The following is a 19,799-nucleotide window of genomic DNA, read 5'->3' on the forward strand; positions in this document are numbered from 1 at the left end:
AGTGGTAAAATGGAGGTTTAGTTGAATACTGATGTCAATAGTATTATGTTACCACTTAAATGTCCAATATTTTACACTTTTCCTGTGTTTTATTTGAAGTGTTGATCCATGAGAAGATATAATTGTGGTTTTACGAATCAAAAACCATCTCAGTGTAGTTGTACATCTCCTCTCTCAGGCTTCTCCCTGGAGCTCTAGTAACAACAGGTCGCTGAGCCAATCAGAAGAGAGGAGGCTCTGAGCCTCTCTTCTGATTGGCTGTTTTCTGAGCGATAGAATAGAAATATAGCACACACTCAAGAGAAACCGAATCCTGCCAGGTTGGATGGTGGGTCCAGGTGGGGCGGGGCTTGGGGCATGGCTGAGAGCGGTGACTGCGTTGTTGTGACATCACAAAGTTACAGAAGTCCTGATGCCTCGTTTTGAGACAGTTTCTGAATACAGGCTGAGTGTGTTTGATACTTTCACAGTATTAATATAGAACCTTTATAATCAAAAAAGACAAAAACATGGAAATCTCACTTTATACAATATGGGAGCTTTAATGTAATTTTTTTTATCAGGCAGGAAAATGTCTTTGAACATAAAGGTCAAGAGCACTGCAGCTTTTTGTTCTTACATGAAGGTTAATAAGCAAAGAAAAAAACTAAAAAGGTAAATGGGACGACACCGTCAGTCTCAGATTGAGGCATGTTTCCATGTCTCACCTGGATTCTCTACCACAAATGTCAGTCCCTATCAGTGTTGATTTGCGAGTCCTTCACGATCGACTGGCCTGAAAGCCTCAAATCTGTCTTTAAGATCTCAGTCCACTGTGTGGATGGATTGGTCTTAGTTTGCTGAAGATTATCTTGCTTTCTATACAAGCTGATCCAAGGATAGCAGGATAACATGTCAATCAATACTCTGTGTGTGTTTGTGTGTGTGTGTGTGTGTGTGTGTGTGTGTGTGTGTGTGTGTGTGTGTGTGTGTGTGTGTGTGTTTTTACTGTAGGATTTGCTGGCACACCGGGGTACCTGTCCCCTGAGGTATTGAGGAAGGAGGCATATGGCAAACCTGTGGACATCTGGGCCTGCGGTGAGTTGTGCAGAGAGACACACACATTTCCTAAGTAACTACACACACACAAAAAAGAAACACACTGAAACATGTTTTCTAACAAATCATGCATTTGTTTTGTGTGTGTGTGTGTGTGTGTGTGTGTGTGTGTGTGTGTGTGTGTGTGTCCATATGTGTTTTTGTGTGTGTCTCAGGGGTGATCCTCTATATCCTGCTGGTGGGTTACCCTCCTTTCTGGGACGAGGACCAGCACAAGCTGTACCAGCAGATCAAGGCTGGGGCTTACGATGTGAGTCTCCCCTCCTCTCCTCTCCTCTTCTCTTCTCTCCCCTCCTCTCCTCTCCCCTCCCCTCCTCTCCTCTCCTCTCCTCTCCCCTCCCCTCCTCTCCTCTCCCCTCCTCTCCTCTCCTCTCCCCTCCCCTCCTCTCCTCTCCTCTCTCCTCCTCTCCTCTCCCCTCCTCTCCTCTCCCCTCCTCTCCTCTCCTCTCCTCTCCTCTCCCCTCCTCTCCCCTCCTCTCCTCTCCTTTCCTCTCCCCTCCTCTCCTCTCCCCTCCCCTCCCCTCCTCTCCTCTCGTCTCCTCTCCCCTCCTCTCCTCTCCTCTCCTCTCCTCTCCTCTCCTCTCCCCTCCTCTCCCCTCCTCTCCCCTCCTCTCCTCCTCTCCTCTCCCCTCCCCTCCCCTCCTCTCCCGTCCTCTCCTCTCCCCCTCCTCTCCCCTCCTCTCCTCTCCTCTCCTCTCCTCCTCTCCTCTCCCCTCCCCTCCCCTCCCCTCCCCTCCTCTCCTCTCCTCTCCTCTCCTCTCATCCCCCAACCCCCCTGCTATAATGCCCTCCCCTCTCCTCCCACTGCCCTCGTTCCTTTTTGGCAGCGCTTACATAACTCAGTCACCTCATTCATATTTCAGGGGGTGCGAGAGAGAGAGCCTCACCTTAGTTCACATTCAACTCCATGCCAAATAGAGAGAGAGAGAGAGAGAGAGAGAGAGAGAGAGAGAGAGAGAGACTCTGGCAGTGATTGTGGGCTCACAGGGCAAAGACCTTGACATTTATACCTAGACACAACAGGACCTGATGGGTTTAGAGTCTCTTAACAAATTGCTGGGGGGCTGTGCTTGGACTGACCCTGTGATATTGTAGGAAAACAAGCCCACGGGGGGGGAGGGGGGCACAACTGATTAAATGTTGAGAGCACATGCACTGGCAACATCCTGGGTTCACATCTGATATCCCCTCCCTCTCTCTGCCCACAGGATGTGTGTTCATAGTAAAGCTATTCAACAATAAAATGCTAAGTAATAATTCAGCTTCAATATGAGAGATATTAAAAACTCATCAGACACTGTCGCCATCAGGTAGTTGACACTTTGGAAAAAGGCAGTGCAACTTGTCTCGACTTTGTTTCTGGACAAATGTCAAATTAAAAATTGTTTTAAAAATACACGCAGACATTAAAAATATGTTGTCTTTGGATTTTGGGACTTTTAAAGACACACAAGTGAAGCGCAGCGATACACATGAAGACTTTGGATGTCCCGTCAGTGAATATGAAGATATGTGGTCCTGTTTGTCTCTGCAGTTCCCTTCCCCAGAGTGGGACACAGTCACTCCAGAGGCCAAAAACCTGATCAACCAGATGCTGACCATCAACCCAGCCAAGAGGATCAATGCTCAGGAGGCCCTCAAGCACCCATGGGTCTGCGTAAGTGTCCCCTGCTTGAGAAAGGGTTTTTGTTTTTTTGCACGTCTTGTCACACTGCTAAATTTAATGGTCAAACTAATTTTCCTCTCGTTTTTTTTATTCCTCCCCTTCCTAAACCTCCCTCTTCACCCTCCTCCTGCTCTTCCTTTTCCCAGCAACGATCCACAGTGGCGTCTATGATGCACAGACAGGAGACCGTGGAGTGCCTGAAGAAATTCAATGCCAGGAGGAAACTCAAGGTCTGTTTGCGAGCTCACCCTCTCCCACATCTTCCTCTTCTGCTCTAATACAGGATGAAATAATCCTGTCCTCAGCTTTATTCTACCATATCTTTCCCATTGTTTCGGGGTCACCAAGTGGTATTTGCAATAATTTAAAATCAGATCAAAAGCACTCAAGGTATAATTATCTGCTAAGTGGCCTGAAATATAAAATATAACATTTATTTAATGGAGATGGTGCTTTCTTTTACTGACTCCTACCTTTCCCACATGCGCCGTTCCCTTTCTACACAGACATTTTGTGTGGATGCAACAGCTTAGCCAGTGGAGCGTGTCACCGTTACCCCGCCGCGTTTGGCCAGTCTTGGCATGGCTCACATACCGGCACATGGGAAACTGGAAGCATAAACACAGGTGGCTGCGGGCAAATGTCAGACCATTCAGCCAACATGCCATCAGCATGAACCAATTGTCCCTGGCTTTTCACCTTTTAAAAGAAACGGACGGCGGCAAGGTTAGACGTTTAAAAAAAAAAGAAAGAAAAAAAATCAAAGCATACAGTAAAGAAACAACACAGAAGCTCAAACACATCAAAACATATCAGCTTGTACGTGCTAAACCTATTTTGAAAATGTTTAAATGAATAAAAAAATCTTAGGAAATGTTATAAAATGACTAATAAAAATAGACAGAACATGATGAGAGAACGTGCGTATGACAAAAACACCTTTTGATGAATCAACTGGAATGATATCGAATGTTACAGACTGACAGACTCTGAAACTATAAAGGTATCTGAATGTGATATTTGTCTTGACATGGGCTGAAAGGATCTGACTGGAGCTGCTGTAACATCTGCTGCTGGGACATCGTCTCCGCTCCCACGTTTAAACCCACATTCGTTAGTTTACTTCATTGCAGCTCCACTGCTCTGTTCTGTAGGAAAACTGGCTTTGCTATAGTTATAGTGGAGTCATTTTAGCTATTTAGCTATTAAGTATATTATCATCCTCCACAGCTCTTAAATACGATGGTCTATTTGCAACTCAGTGCCATTTTTATAGCCCTATAAAAAGTTATCAGCTCTAGTTTTAAATGATCTCTCCAGAGAGAAAAGTGTCAAGATTAGCTGCTTTACTCATCTCCCCTCCCTCCCTTTATTTCTTTATCATGTCTCCATCTTTTGTCTCTTTGAGCCCATATTCCTGCACATGATTTGTGCTCAAAGCTATTATACTGACTCAGTTTACAGCAAATCTACATTTTTAAATCAATTTGTCCTAACCTCGCCTCGCTCCCTGTCAGTCTGGCCCTGTTGTTGGTGCTTTGATGCACTGAATGAAAATATTTCAGCAGATTTCAGGTCAAAACACTCAGAGAAACTAAATCCTGCAAAGTTGGATGGTGGATCCAGGTGGGTGGTGCTTGGGGCATGGCTGAGAGCGGTGACTGCTTTGTTGTGACATCACAAAGTTACAGAAATCCCAGGTTCAGTTTCTGAATACAGGCTGTGTGCATTTCTCTGTGGACTGAGCGCTTTGATACTTTCACAGTATTTATAAAGAACCTAGACCTGATCTATAATCGAACAACACATGGAAATCTCTATATATATCTTTTAAAACTGTTGAACAGCTCTTCTCGTTTGTTTTCTCCTCAGGGGGCCATTCTAACTACCATGCTGGTTTCTCGAAATTTCTCTGGTAAGTGTTGCCTTGCATCCCCCATGACTGTAAATCTGCAATTCATATCCGTGAACCAGCATCAGTCAATATGTTGTTTATGTAAAAATGCTAAATGTAGGGACTTTATTGTTGGCATGACAATTATATTGATATATACCCATACTTAAGTACTGAGGGGGACTAAAATGTTTATTTGAATATAAGTAAATCAGTTAGTCAGTTTAGTTTGAGGGACATGCCACCATGTTGGAGGGCTCACCGTGGAGAAGTTTAGGTTTCAGATGAAGTGATATTTCACCTAAAACACGACTTATCCAGTGTAACTGCTGTGAATCCAAGCTGATCACACCCACTACAGACCTCTTTTAGCTTCGTTTCAGGCCTGCAGACTCTATTTACACTCTATTCAGACTCTATTCAGACTCTATTCAGTCAAATGGTGGCATGTGCCTTGTAAACACTGGTAACAGTGAACATTCAGAGCCAATTGTCTCCTTTGACTTAAAGAGATGTATTTTATTCTTAACTTTACAGAGCATGCTTCCCAAAGCAAAATCACATCTTCATTTCATCTCAGTGCAACTTCAGTGTTTCCCTCATTTTTATTCAAGTATTCGACTCATGAGACTTACATACTTATATACACATATATATACAGCAGCTACAACATTGTCACATTAAAAGCATATTCAGTTCAGTGAGACGACGGTTTGGACGTGTGACCCAAAACGCTTTAACGTTCACACAAACTAAACTAAACGAAGAGAAGTTGTCAGATTTGCATTTTTAGCTAACTTTCAACACAAACACCTTATTTCTCACCTGCTCTCGTTATCTGACGTGGCGACACCGTTGTTCCACACGGGCAGCAATTATACCACATTACTGTAAAAGTTCAATATGTAAAACTGTTTGAACTTAAAGTAGAAGCGTTGAAAGTAATTTAGACATTATAGGTTGTGTAGCTTTGTAACGCATTGAACTACCACTGTAAAATAATGATAAAAAAAAGTTTATTTATATTGCACTTATCAAAATCAGAGATTACAAAATGCTTCATATGGATAAAATAACAAAACAAGCAACAAACACATGCAGACAGATAACTCAAACAAGAATGTAAAAATATGTGAAATATTACAAAGTGAAAAGCTTTGTGAAGGAAGTTTGTTTTGGGAAACACTGAATTTGCCCAGCAAGCTGTGGAAGTGTTTGCGTCTGTGTCTTTGTATTCGTGTGTATCTCTGTACTACATGACGCTTCTTCAGGGTTTAACATTGGTTTTAAATTTCTGCTGTAATCTAAGATGGACAATATTAAGTGTTGTACATCTGTGCCTCAGAGACTCTTTCACTAATGACCTTCTTTAGTGAGGAACGGCGGCCCCTTTTTCCTACTTTATTACATAAACAACGACATCCATAAACTACAGTATTTCATCAGTGTTGTGATCAGTGAAAAGAACTTGTCGTCAACGAACAATCTTACCGTTTAGCCTGTAACAAGATGTCGGAAATTGTATGCCAGAACTTTTAAGAGCAGTCAGGCTTGGATGAAGACCAGTTGTTGTTGATCGGATGTTATTTCTGGGCGTAATGAGGTATCAAAAGAATCGAGTAGTTCCTTGATAGTTGTTGAGCATATAAACTTTTCTTTTAATGAATCACAAGCACTGAGTCTGTGTCCGTGTACAGTATGTGTTTATTTTGCATATATAGATGTTTGCGTGTGTCTGAGTGATGTTAGTGTGAGTATATGCGTGTGTGTGTGTGTGTGTGTGCGCGCAAGCATGCTGCTTCAGTATACATGACTCACAGCGACCGCTCTGACACCACAAGCCTCCCAATGGGAAATGGTCTGAACATCCACTAAACAACCACTCAGCTCTTTAACTTTCTCTCACTCTCACACACACACACACTGACCCAGCTGTGTGGCCTGGCTGTGTCACCGCTCTCAAACTCAGTCTCTCTCCTCTTCTTTGGAAGCTGTACTCCATTATAAGTGCGAGGTCATCAGCTAAAAAGTTTTTTCTTTTTTAAAAAAAAAGAGACAGACCTTCTGTAATAAAAATAGCCGAGGCACATTACATCAGCACAAAAGCCGACATCAGTGCTTCACGCTGTAGGTTACGATATTCTCATCATTTATTATGATTCATCTGTTATATAGTGTATCAGTGCCGTTGTGCTGGCACAGAGGTGGATCTATTTGCCTCCACATGCTGATGTAATGTCTTAGTAGTCATACCCTATAAGGTTATATGGATGAAGTTCAGGTTTAAATAAAGTTTTAAACTGTTGAATTATTTATCCCTACAGTAGAAATCCTCAGTGAAGCTTGTAGGAGCACACTGCCTACTGTAGATTTATATCTGACGCTTATTAAAGCAAATCTGACGTTTACTAACGCTGACTAGAATCTGTATCGTCGTCACCATCATCATCCTAACAATGACGCTGTTTTCAGGTGTGTGTGTGTGTGTGTGTGTGTGTGTGTGTGTGTGTGTGTGTGTGTGTGTGTGTGTGTGTGTGTGTGTGTGTGTGTGTGTGTGTGTGTGTGTGTAGAGACCAGGTGCAGGGATCAAAGAGTCTCAGATGAGAGTTAACATCTGTGTCTCCTCCCTGACATTTTTCTTTACGGTGACACTTTCAGAGCAGTGGATTCACATGCGATCCAATTCTGTGTCGCAGCCAAATGATATCAGCGGTTTGTGTATGTGTGTGTTGATCCCACGTCTCTGAACTAATGAGCCCCGTTTGTCTCCGACTTTTTGTCTCTCACCTTTTCTCTCTCTCTCCCTGCCCCGCCCACCGAACCTCCTGCCGTGTCTCCCACCCGCTCACCCCCCTCCCCTCCCCTCCCCTCACCTTCTTTCCTCGCACCCTTCTTTCTCAATGTCATTCCAACCTTTTTCTCCATCTCTTCCCGTTGACCTCTTTCCCTCCTTCCTCTCCTCCTTTGCCTTGTAACTCTCTCTATCTTCATGTGTGACTGGGTATTGGACTCTTTAACAGTGGGCAGCAGGCAGACCACGGCTCCAGCCTCTGTCACTGCCGCCGCAGCAGCGGTGGCTGCAGCCGCCGGCACCACCGCAGGGCTGGTGGAACAAGGTAGCGTGGTGGCTCACCCAGGGCATGCCACCCCACCCCCCACCCCCCCGAACCCCCTTCTATGTCCCTGTATTTTACTCTTTATTCTTATTCTTCCTCTTCTTCTGTTTCCCCTTTTTCATTTTTCTCGGCCTCCTCCCTCTCTCCTCGCTCAGCATGGGAGCTCAGAGCATGAAGGCTGACCACATCGATGACTACATCTCCCATAGACTCATCAGCAGCAGCGTTAGCTACGTTTCCATCTGGCTATTTAGCAGGCAACATTTTTATACACGCAAAAACATAAAAATACAACTAAGTGTCAATTCTTTTAGCGAATTTTTCCATTTATCCATTTTATGTTGATGTTTCATAATTCTGACGGATGGAAACCCAGCTACGGCTGTCATTTCCCATGTCAGCACATCTGTCCCCTCCTGTCTGAGATCTGAAAGCGAAGCTGCAGCGCTGCACCATACTCATCCTCTCATCTTCATCCCTAGAAACACGGAGCATGGCCTCGACCCAGTCAAACTGCTGTCCTGTCTCTCTCTCTTTCTTATGCTCCTCTCACTCTTTTCCTCCCATCCCACCTCTGTCACATCACCACCTCACTTCACCTCATTTCCTTTCATCCTCATTCTGTCACTTCTACCTCTCTTGTCACTGTTGTCTCTCAGGTCACCTTGTACTGTTCCACAACTCCACCAGCATCACTCTGACCTGCCCCACTCGCCACCATAATTTTAACATCTCACTTCTCCCCTCACTCCTCTTTCCCTCTCTCTTCTTTTCTCTGTCTGACAATGACACTGGAAAGCCCAACCCCCCCTCCCCCCCCCGTCACTTTAAGGATGGAACTGCCCGGGAGCTGTCGGTGAATGCTGCATGGGGCACTGGACTGGTGCATGCGCTGCAACACTGGGGGATTGTGGTGCATGGTGAACACTGTGGAAGATGCAGGACTGGGCTGGTTCTCATGAAGTCAAAACCCTTTCAAGCTCTGGCTTTATTTTTACTTTTACTATTTAATGTTTTCATGCATTGAGGATATATCCCATAATAGCCCACTGACTGGGCTGTGAGATGAGCTGTAGCTCCTGTTACATGCAGCAGCCTCACGATACAGTCAGTAGTCTAGACATCTCGTGAACTGTCGGTTTTAAACTCCATAGTGTTACTGTGTGGTCAGACAGCGAGGCAGATTTTGGAAGATGGTGCTATTGCATACACAGTCAAAGGAAATGCATGATGCATAAATTTGCCTGCGGCGTTACAAATAATGCAAAAAAAAAAAAAAATGTCTGCAGAAGTTCAAAATGTTCCAGCTTGAGCCAAAAAGTTACAGCTTACCTCGACGACTGTTTCATAAACATACAGAGAGAAAGGGAAGAGAAACACAGAAAGTTTCTGGTGAATTTTAACACACAAGAGCACTTTCCATCTCACACACACACACACACACATAGTCAGTGCGTCCGTTGATGCCCAGCTCACAGCTGTCATCTATACAGTTTGGTACAATGGTTGTTTTGTGATGAATCAACACGGGCTGCACAAACTGTCGAGTGGTCAAATGTTCTCCAATGACACGGGGCGAAAATTAGCTTAATCAAAAGCAAGCAGCAACCACCACAGATGATGTTTTGAAAGTGTTAAGTCTGATTTAAACCAAATCAAACTCGACGTCCTGTTGCCATATCTACTTATTAAAGCTAAGCTTAATAGCAAACAGTTGCTTCTTTACATATGCAGCTGAAGCAGAGCAACATGGTCTTCTCCTGAGAGTCTTATTTCTGCCCCCTTGACAAATGTAATTCCAATATTTACATGCCTTTAGCTGTTGTTTGGTCAGAGAAATATCTAGCATTCTACATCCTTCACCAATGAGCTCAGCTTCTCTGATCTTGTTTGCTGGAAAAGAGCTGTTTGTCTTTTCATATGGAAGCACTTTTTTTAAAACTGTTTATTTGAAGGATGTTGAAGCTGTTGAAGCTTCAAATCATCATGTCACCAACATTACAGCCATCAGACAAGTCACTCAGTGGCACACGTGTGTGATGGCAGGAGAAACTGAGGACATTTTTATGACTGTGAACCCAATCTAATGTGTTTATTCTGGGTATGCAGAAAAAGAACCGCAGGCACAAATGACAAAGAGCTCTGCATGACAGTGTAGCATTGAGCTAAGGAGACAGAAGTAGTAGCAGTGTCCTTGTTTCTGTGGCCCACCGGGACTCCACAGCCCTCTCTGTGTCCCTCAGCCTCCGCTCGGCTCCCATCAAATATTTATAGTGGGCTGCCTCCCCCTATCAGCCTCACCCTACCTCGCTGGCTCACCGGAGGCCTTGCTGTATCTTTTGCATATTCACACACAAAAATACAATCACCATCTACACGCCCCCCCCCCCCCACCCCCCACCCCCGACCCTCATGCAGGAATATTGTGTCTTTTAATGTGTCCTGGCCTTCAACACGCCGTGTATGGAAAAGGCTCTTGAGGCAGGCTGTCACCTGAGTGTTTCATCTCAAGAGCCTTTTCCATTACCCAGGGAGGAAGGCACCTTTTGGCTTGTGCGACTGCCACCGAATCTTCATGTGAGTCCATGCCCATCCTTGCTTTGCTCCTGCAGTGGTGCATCTCGCGTGTCTTTAGTGGGAATTTATTAGTGATGCTTTTGTTTTAATCTCTCCCTCCTCTCTCTTCTTGCTTCATGTGTAATTTATCGCAAGGTAAGGAGCACCCATTGCTTCTTCACCTTCTGTTTTATATTAAGCTACCTTTTGATTTTTCAGGGTTTCCACGGGGATTTCATCTTCATCACTGGAATTTAAGCCATTTTTTAGCAATCTTCGACGTGATTTTGTTTTTCCACCTTGACGGAATAATGGTGTTAGTGAAATACCCTCATCATTTTCATTCCTCTTCTTCTCACTATTACCTTCTTCTCTGCTTTCCGTTCATATCCTCTCCTCCTCTACCAAGCCCTCTGATAATATGATGGGGGGGGGGACTTGATACCATTCTGACCCCATTTCTTCTCCTCAGTAACAACCAGCCTTTGGAAGGAGACTGAGGAAGAACGGCGCAACAATAAACAGCTGCACGTTCATGCCGCTCTTACATCCCTCCAGATTATGCAGTGCTTCTTTACCACCATCGTCTTGGTCCGTCCTTGACTTGCTGAATATGCAGACTTCACTTCAAGCATGAGACGCAACATCACTGAGGCAGAAAGGTCAAAAAAAGAAAGTCAGGACAGAGATGTCTCTCTTTCATTAGTCCGCCTCAATCATTGTCTCCCTTTTTGAAGTTGAGTCCTCTCGTAAAGATGGGGTTTTCTTACTTAAGAGGACCGGGCCAGGCCTCTGCTAGTCTTTGAACTGGCCTCCTTTTGATTGGACCTCTGTTCTCCCTAATAAAAATCACTGCCCAGTGGAAATTCTCATGGAATTCAGGCTTCGGTTGAAAATTCAATGCAATCTGGTTCAGAACATGTTTGGAAATGGAAGTGAGAAATTCAGCGGAGCTACAGCATGTCTCGTGTTCAGAGAGAGAGAGAGAGAGAGAGAGAAAGAGAGAGAGAGAGAGAGAGGAAAGATGGAGAGAGGAAAAAAAGAAAAGAAAGAAAAATCCCAGAGTGCCAGAAATAGTGTTTTATGTAATGTGGCTGGCTGCTGATGTGATTGAATGTGATTAGACTTGAAATTGCACTCAGTCCCTTTAAAAAGTCCCAGTAAGGATTACAGCTCTGGGAGTGCGAGATGGAGAGGAGGAGTCTGGGACTTGAGCTGGCAGGTGATAGGCACTATTGTTTCCCAAATCAATCTTGCTGGTTTATTTATTTTTTAATAATGTAGCCCAGTGGTTTCCAATCATGTCTGACTCACAGCCCACCTGAGACCAAGCGATGCCTTCTCACAGCCCTTTTTTTATTTTAATGGTAAGGATTGAACTGAAAGCGGGAGAAACGTGTAGGAAGCTCCACACTCCTCACCGCCACAGCACCTGAAGTTATAGTATTCCCACAGGTTGGGAGCCACTGATGGGATGTCTTCTAATGAGCCAATATGCTTGTTGACCCATGACGTAAAACACAGCTTCCTGTAAAACTCTACATTATTCGGTGGTTACCTCAGTTGTAATATATCATCTATATCATCTGTTGTTATAGAAAAAGACTAATCACTAATCTCCCCTGTCACAAAGATGTCTTTTAAATTTTTCAAATCAAATCCATCCTTTATAATATCCAAACGGATAATCCACCGAACCTCATTACATCCTGTGTGCCTGAGGTCCTTCCTTTCCTGTATGTGTGTGTGTCAATGGTTGGCGCTGTATAATCCCTGCCAGTCTGTGAGAGCAATTTCTGGTGTCAACTGTTAAGCGGTAAAAGATCATCTGGTGTCTTGTTAGTGTTAATCCTCCGTCTGCGTCCTGGCAGACACACCCACGGCGCCGCAGCCTCCGCCGACACCAGCGTCACAGAGAGTCTGGCTCTTGTTTTTTTGGGGCCCCTCTGGGTGAACACGCATCTATCTAATGCGATCGGACCACCTCGCTGTCTGTGCTTCAGCAGTGCAGTCGTGGTAAATACCCTGCGGACCGTCTTCTGTTGTTGTCTGCGCGCAGTTCCCACTGTTGTAAGGGATTATGGGTATTACACTCATCACAGGGCTGTGTCTACGGTATCATTCTTTCCCTCCTGCCCCCCCCCCCCATTACCCTTCATTAGAGAGCAGACTGAAGACTAATCCTCCTTAAGGCCCCCACAGAGTTTCTTAAGGCAGGGCTTATTGTTGGGTTTAGATGGCTGCCTCGCACAGCAGCCATCTTTGTTTTGGCTTCCTCGCAGCCACGAGGGGACCTTGCCACATGATTTGATGTGAAACAGTGAACTCTAGTTTTTTTTTTGATTCAAACCCCAAAGCTGTTGTGCTGTGTAGCTGCTCTCGGGTTTTGAGTCGGGAAGCAGCACTTTAAATCATTCGCAGTCCACCTGACCAACCAGCTTTGGTCTCTACCAGCGAACACCTTGAGACCTATGTTTTACCTTCTTAGCTCGTCCCTTGCATCACTGTGATGTGCCCAACGAGTTGGCCTACTGATTTTCAATTACTTTACAGATGGAGTGATTGCATAATGAGCCTGGTTCTGTATTGATTTGCCGGCAGGGGAAAACAGTTGTTATTTTTAGAAGGTATCCTGGCAGCACAGCATCACCAGAAGGAAAAAAAAAAACATGTATGTGTGGATAGCAACACTCATCTGTGCTCAACTTTTGTATCGTAATTTGTTCTTCCGACCTGGATCATAACCATTAATTATGAGATTTTACACACCAAGTTGTTTTTAAAGACCAGAGTCACTGGAAGTGCATGGAGTCGTAGATCAGTGCATTGTAGTGTCTGACTGATCAGACAGATCAATTACTCACTTAACACTTTATCAGGAAGGTGCTGAGACTCTTTCACAATAAGGGCGTCATAGAGTAGCTGCTACTTTGTGAAAAGGCGATTTTTCTACAACAAAACATTATTTCACAAAAGTAAAATGAATGTAATCTCTGAAGGCTTTAATGTCAGTGATAAACAGCGAGCCGTTGTTGCTGTACTCTGTTTCTCGTCTTGATCAACTCTGACTGGGTTTTTCTTGCCTGTGCTTGTCATTGCAGCAGCTAAGACCTTGCTCAACAAAAAGGCAGATGTCAAGGTAAGGCTCATCGCACTCCTCAGTCTTCCTCCTTCCTCTCTCTTCTTCGCTCTACAGCTACAAACTCCCGCCTCTTCCTCATCCTCTTTCCTGTTTCTCTCCGCTCCTCTATTAGCTTCTTTCCGGCTAACCTCGCTCCTGCCAGCTGTAGCCGTCTTTTCTAAAACAGTTTGAATGTGCTTGTGTCTCATTGATTTTGCGTCTCGTGTCGTGTGATACAAGTGAAGATTGTAAGATTGTGGTTTCGTTTTCATATAGTTTGCGTCTGTACCTGGTACAGCCTTACACGTATGTCTGTATACATGTGTTTCTGTATGTGCATGTATCAGCCGTCTGCCGCTTTGCCAGTGCACAAGCCTCAAGTAGCACATCTCTCTGAAAGCACCCTTTATTTTGATTTGGCATTATTCAGCTTATTGCCACCTCCCCATCTCCATTATTAAATGTAACCATCTGTCAGCCCTCCCCACTCGTTTTTTTTTTCATCACTTCCTCTCCCGCTCATCCCTCCATCTCTTCCTCCTCTTTCAGTGCTTCCTTTTTCCTGCTCACCCCATCTGGTCTTTAACCCTGCATTCCTGTTCATCCTTTAACGAGGATCTCTCACCATCCCACGCTCGTGCATGCACACACATTACAGCAACACATCCCACACACAGCTTCCATGAATGTGCGTACAGCAATGTGTGTACGAAGTGTGGAACATGGTGTACATGCAGATGAACGCGTTTGCTTCTGTTCAGCATCGTACATCATGGCAGGTAGAGCTTCGCGCACATGCACGTGGACGTACAGGTGTGTGTTTCTGTGTGAGTGCATGTGAGCGCGTGTGTGAACACATCACATTTGTTTTGTCAGTTTGAAAAGAGAATGAAAGTGTAAATGAGGGTGTTAGTATGCCTTCACATAGATTGTGCGTAAGCGTGGGTGTCCGCATATGTGGTTCGCTCATGTGCATGTGCAGCAGTGTGTGTGTGTGTGTGTGTGTGTGTGTGTGTGTGTGTGTGTGTGTGTGTGTTTGTGTGTGTGTGAAGGCCCCCCTCCCCTTCCTCTCTGCTCAGTCGGTTCAGCGGGGAATGTGACTCCAGTTCCAGGAATAGCTGCCAGTCTGGACCCTGGAAACTCAGACGACAGAAATAGACGCTTGCTTCCACTGCGGCGCACTCATCGCCTAGCAACAGGCTCCCTACACACTCGCCCCAAACCATTTCTAAAGGCGTCTCTTTCATTTGCTGCCGTCCCTACTTTACTCCTTCCCTCCCTCTTCTCTTGTTTCTCTTCTTTTTCTTCCCTCCACATGTCCTTTTGTTCTCTTGGCGACGCCGACCTCCTCTCCTCTTCCTTTTTCTCTCGCCTGTTCACGAATGCGTAACGGCACCTGACGTTTTTCAGCTGGAGCACCTGCTCAGTGCAAAACGCACAGTCTCTCCCCGGCACTAACTCCACATCACCTCCGACCCCCGCGTGCTGCCAACTACTGCCCACAGAAGCCATTCAGTATTTCATTCAGTGCTGTTTCATTGATGAACACACACTGTGTCTGTTCTTTTAGTTTTTAAAAGTTATTACATGTAGCATTCATTATACATTTACACATTATTACAGAACGTCCGACAGTTTTGGCCTCAATTCATGAAAATTTAAAAACAACACAGAGGGCAGATGGGAGTTCAGTGTGTTTCTGGGGCACAAAAACACCTTAATTATGACATTTGAGGTTTCATTTCCTCTTAGCTGAGAGAGTAACTTAGAGGTGATGCACAGGATCTGTTAAGAGGAAAGAAGTTAAGGACTGACTGCTGCTCAAATTTGTAATGTAAAATCAATTCCACCTTGTTAAGAGTGTCTCCTGGTCGCAGCACGATCTTCTTGGGATGTGTTAATTTCCTTCATTAATCCCCATAAACTTGGCCTTGTTGCAGCTCAGATAGAGCCAGAGGTACCTTTAGTTTATTTTTTTAGCAATGTTTTAATTGAGTTTAAGTTTTTCCTTCAATATAAACCAAGATAAAGAGAAATCCTTAAATTATCAAGTGAACATTTTAAGGAAGCCTTAAGGAAAAGAGATGAGGCTGTTTTGTGCAACTGTCCCCTGGTCTTTACATACACACAGATCAATTACTGATGTATAAACGCTGCATGTAACAACTTTACGAACATCAAGACAGTCCTGATTTTAAATTTACGAGTTTTATTCTGACTGAATAAATTTCCTTGTCTTGCTCCTCTGTTTTGCCTCCATCTTGCTCCTTGTTGCCTCAGCTGCTCTGAACAGTGGGTGACCTGATCACTTCCACTTAAACCGCCGCTTCTTTCCGTCTGCTCGCACCTCCTTTCTTCCACAAAAAAAACAAATCTTATTTCTATGAATTAAATTCTTGACCTTCTTCCACTTTGTCCATCTTGTCTGGAAAAGTCTGATCCCACTTTTTTTTCCTAAGGGTTGAAATCTGCATTTCCATCAAAGTGTTCACCTGCTGATTTAAACTGACAAGTTCTCTGTTGCTCTTTGTACAAGTACATTCACGTGTTGTCATTGGTCACTTTACTCCCCCCACCCTCTTCTTCTACCATGCATATCTGTCCATCCATCAATAAATCCATCCATCCATCAATCGCCTGAGGACAGAAACGCAAGTCCAGCTCTACTGTCCAGTACATGGTGAGCATGCTATTTATGCATTTGCCCAGTCACTCCTCTTTTTGCTCCCTCTCTCCACTCTCTGTGTTTTATCCTCCGTTCCCCTTCCCTGAGTCTATTTCATGGGTGGAGTCAAGTCTCCTTCCCTTCACTGAAGTATTAGTCTGTGACACAGCGGTGTCTGATTCAGGAAACATTTTTATTAAAACTTCAAACTGTCTCTTTAATAAAACATCCAAAAGCTAAAATCGTATCAGATGGGGGTCCGTCAGTTTAGGGATCCTTGAATGTTTAACATAAACATTGAGAACTGCCATGACACGTAGAGAAAATGACAATGTACTGTGTAACCGAAACTCATCCTTCATGGACGGAAGACGCCCGGCAGAAGTCACGGAGTTGGCCCTCGCTAAATGCACTGCCATAAGACTAACCCTGACATTATTCTGAAAATGTAACGGAGGCAGGATGTTACTCCAGGGATGCTGCTCCAGATCTGTCAGGGGCACACTTTCAGAACAGAGTCGGCTTGTGCTTGTCGTTTTGATACGGAGCTCTTTGGTCTCACAAGACGATGCACGTACGACTGTAAGATTATAAATGAAGGGTAAAAGTCTGGGTAGGTAGGAGCATCATTTCCTCTGGGTCCACTGTCGACAGCACGTCACACTTTATAGAAATACATCTTTCTGGAAGGCTTCTTGACCTCGTACTTGTTTCCCTCCCCTCTGACCCTTTTATTTCTGTGCACCCACCATCTCTCCTGCACCACCTCCTCCTCCTCCTCCTCCTCATTTCTTCTCCCTGTGCACTCATTTCTTTGCCCACCTGTGGATACTTGTACCCACGTTCTCCTTCCTTGTTCTTGGTAACATCATAAAAATGGTGTTAACTGTGAAGACGTGTCAACACTTCGCGACATGTGACGTCTGTTGTTTGAACTGAATTGTATCACCACCGTCCTGTTTTCACTACGGCAATTGTCTCAGGTGTTTGGCTTTGGACGTCAACTGTTGTCTCCACCGCTGGCGAACCTTTGGTCAGGACTGCTGGCGTCATGGCACTTTTTATTTTATTTTATTTTTTTCACGAGTTGATACAGCAAACACGCTTTGACTGAGACCGCTCACCGGTTAATCGTTACTTTGATGAGGAATACATTTCCTGTTGCTGCCTGACGACGGCTTTGGGTGGTTTTATGTGTGCATGAGTGTGGGTGTTTGTTTGGGTGCGGGTGTGTCGGAGTTTACTATATATATATATATATGTGTGTGTGTGTGTGTGTGAAATGTTTATATGTCAGTTTATTGTCAGCTTACACCAGCTTTTATTTTCATGGCTGTTTTGTGTGTGTATGCATTGTGTCATGTCTTTGCACTTGTGTGTGCTGACTTATATGCTCTGCTCTCCTCTCCTCTCCTCTCTCCTCTCCTCTCCTCTCCTCTCCTCTCTCCTCTCCTCTCCTCTCCTCTCTCCTCTCCTCCTCTCCCCTCCTCTCCTCTCCTCTCCTCTCCTCTCCTCTCCTCTCCTCTCCTCTCCTCTCCTCTCCTCTCCTCTCCTCTCCTCTCTCCTCTCCTCTCCTCTCCTCTCTCTCTCCTCTCTCCTCTCCTCTCCTCCTCTCCCTCCTCTCCTCCTCTCTCCTCTCCTCTCTCCTCTCCTCTCCTCTCCTCTCTCCTCTCCTCTCCTCCTCTCCTCTCCTCCTCTCCCTCCTCTCCTCTCCTCTCTCCTCTCTCCTCTCCTCTCCTCTCTCCTCTCCTCTCTCCTCTCCTCTCCTCTCCTCTCCTCTCTCCTCTCCTCCTCTCCCCTCCTCTCCTCTCCTCTCTCCTCTCCTCCTCTCCTCTCCTCTCTCCTCTCCTCTCCTCCTCTCCCCTCCTCTCCTCTCCTCTCCTCTCTCCTCTCCCATCCTCTCCTCTCTCCTCCTCTCCTCTCCTCCTCTCTTGGATAAGCCCAGTGGCTTACAGAACTTAGAGGACTCCATTATGGTTAACATATACACCCATACACACCCTACTTGAGTTCCTTTCCATTTTGCCAGTCAGTGTGTCAAACAGCGACCGACACTCATTGTACAACACCAATTATCAAACACTTTTTGTTTAATCTGTGTTTCCTTCCAGGGAGTCTGCGGGTCTTGAAAAGTCGTAAAAAGCATTGATTTAGGTTTTTACAAAAAGACCTCAGAACATATTAAAGTCTTAACTTTAATCTACGAAGGTCTTAAATCTTTTTTCCAACCTGCAGTAATGTTCGTTATTAAATACTTTTGTAGGTGATTTTAGCAAAACCTGGCCTCAGTGCTGTTTCTGCCGCTTATCCAGGTACTGTTTAGTGATTAATTAATTATATTAGTGCTGAAACGATTAACTAATCAATTAATTGATTAGTTAACAATTATGTTATGTCAATTAATTGATTAGTTAACCGACAGAAAATCAATGAGTAATTGTTTCAGTAATTTAAAAAAAAGACTATTTAAACTGGACTCTACTATTATTTTCTTTCTCATATTCCACAGGCAAATCAATATCCTAAGCAATTAATAAATTATTTAAAGTAGAAATCAGCAGATTAATCGATGATGAAAATAATCATTAGTGCAACCTTAAATGATATTATTAAGAATGAATTGACATTTATTTCACTTCTTATCATCCCGGCTGGTTTATATTTTTATGTGTCATACTTCAGAAGTTATGATTATGAAATAAGTATTCAATTGTGTCCTGAGTGGTTTTAAAATGCCTGAAATGTAACTTTGTGACACCTGCAGAAACCCCGTCGATCTGAAATGTTATTACCATCTGAGTGAGATCGACTTCTCTCACCTCTTTGCCAGATTCTTTCTTTTAACACTCACGCCATACGAAGGCTTAACCGGGCACGAAGTAATCCATGACCTCTCGTGACCTCTTTCACTGACTCGTGGAAACGGCTTAGATGTTAGAGTGCTACATGATTAGGATTTATGTAATGGAAGCCGACTTCCTAGAGTGAGTCACCGTGGTGATTCACTTCCACACCTAGGACCTGATGTCAAGTGAGTGTTTTTCGAAGCAGGGTTACAAATAATGTCATGTAGATACGATGCAAATATCATTATGACCGAGCGGAGCTATAAAGGACTGGCCGCTCTTTGATGCGCGGCCTTCAAAGGAGCATTTGATAGAGGTTTATAAAGGTGATTCATTACGGCCAAATGGCACAGTTTGCAAAGCAGCGGATGTCACCGGTAACAACAAGATACTGTGCACATTTCTTAGGCGCTTATATTCTTATGTATCACGCAGTATCGTCGGGTCGCCGTTCCCAAATTCATTCTGCAGCGTGCATGGAACAACCTACCTTCAAAAACTTACCTACCTAGGAAAATTGGTGCAGGTTGAAATCATCCACAATTTACTTCTTATGCCTTAAACCTATGCACAGTACTCTTACTATGTCTGTTAGGGCATTCAATTACTGCTTAGCCATTATTTATTTAACTTTGTTTATCATCTCCTTATTTAGTAGTTTTTAATTACAGACCTATTGCAGGCTCAAATTGTAAACTTAACCCCAAACCCAGACCCTAAATCTGCAGTATGTTTTATGCAATTTAACAAAAAAAAGAAAAACAACAATCAAGCAACATCTAGCCACGCTGATAGTTTGAATCTTATTTGACAAGTGCCCAGTAGAGGTGGCTGGAT

The 19,799-nt window shown here is 44.2% G+C and overlaps 1 protein-coding gene across 22 annotated transcripts in view; it reads left to right on the forward strand.

Moving 5' to 3' along the window:
- Positions 1 to 19,799, forward strand: part of camk2b1 (calcium/calmodulin-dependent protein kinase (CaM kinase) II beta 1) — a 75,396-nt gene that overhangs the window by 33,253 nt on the left and 22,344 nt on the right. For 8 of the 22 annotated variants that reach the window (XM_056376799.1, XM_056376798.1, XM_056376802.1 and 5 more), the window contains exons 8-14: positions 994 to 1,077; positions 1,254 to 1,348; positions 2,633 to 2,755; positions 2,911 to 2,994; positions 4,637 to 4,679; positions 7,679 to 7,774; positions 13,435 to 13,469. In XM_056376799.1, the coding sequence (XP_056232774.1) occupies positions 994 to 1,077; positions 1,254 to 1,348; positions 2,633 to 2,755; positions 2,911 to 2,994; positions 4,637 to 4,679; positions 7,679 to 7,774; positions 13,435 to 13,469 (560 nt within the window). Of the gene's footprint in view, positions 1 to 993; positions 1,078 to 1,253; positions 1,349 to 2,632; positions 2,756 to 2,910; positions 2,995 to 4,636; positions 4,680 to 7,678; positions 7,775 to 13,431; positions 13,470 to 16,098; positions 16,132 to 19,799 lie in introns of all 22 variants that reach the window. The other 14 variants (XM_056376804.1, XM_056376814.1, XM_056376803.1 and 11 more) reach the window with 3 other exon arrangements.

The sequence above is a fragment of the Seriola aureovittata genome, chromosome 5 (assembly GCF_021018895.1).
Source record: "Seriola aureovittata isolate HTS-2021-v1 ecotype China chromosome 5, ASM2101889v1, whole genome shotgun sequence".
Taxonomy (NCBI): Eukaryota; Metazoa; Chordata; class Actinopteri; order Carangiformes; family Carangidae; genus Seriola; species Seriola aureovittata.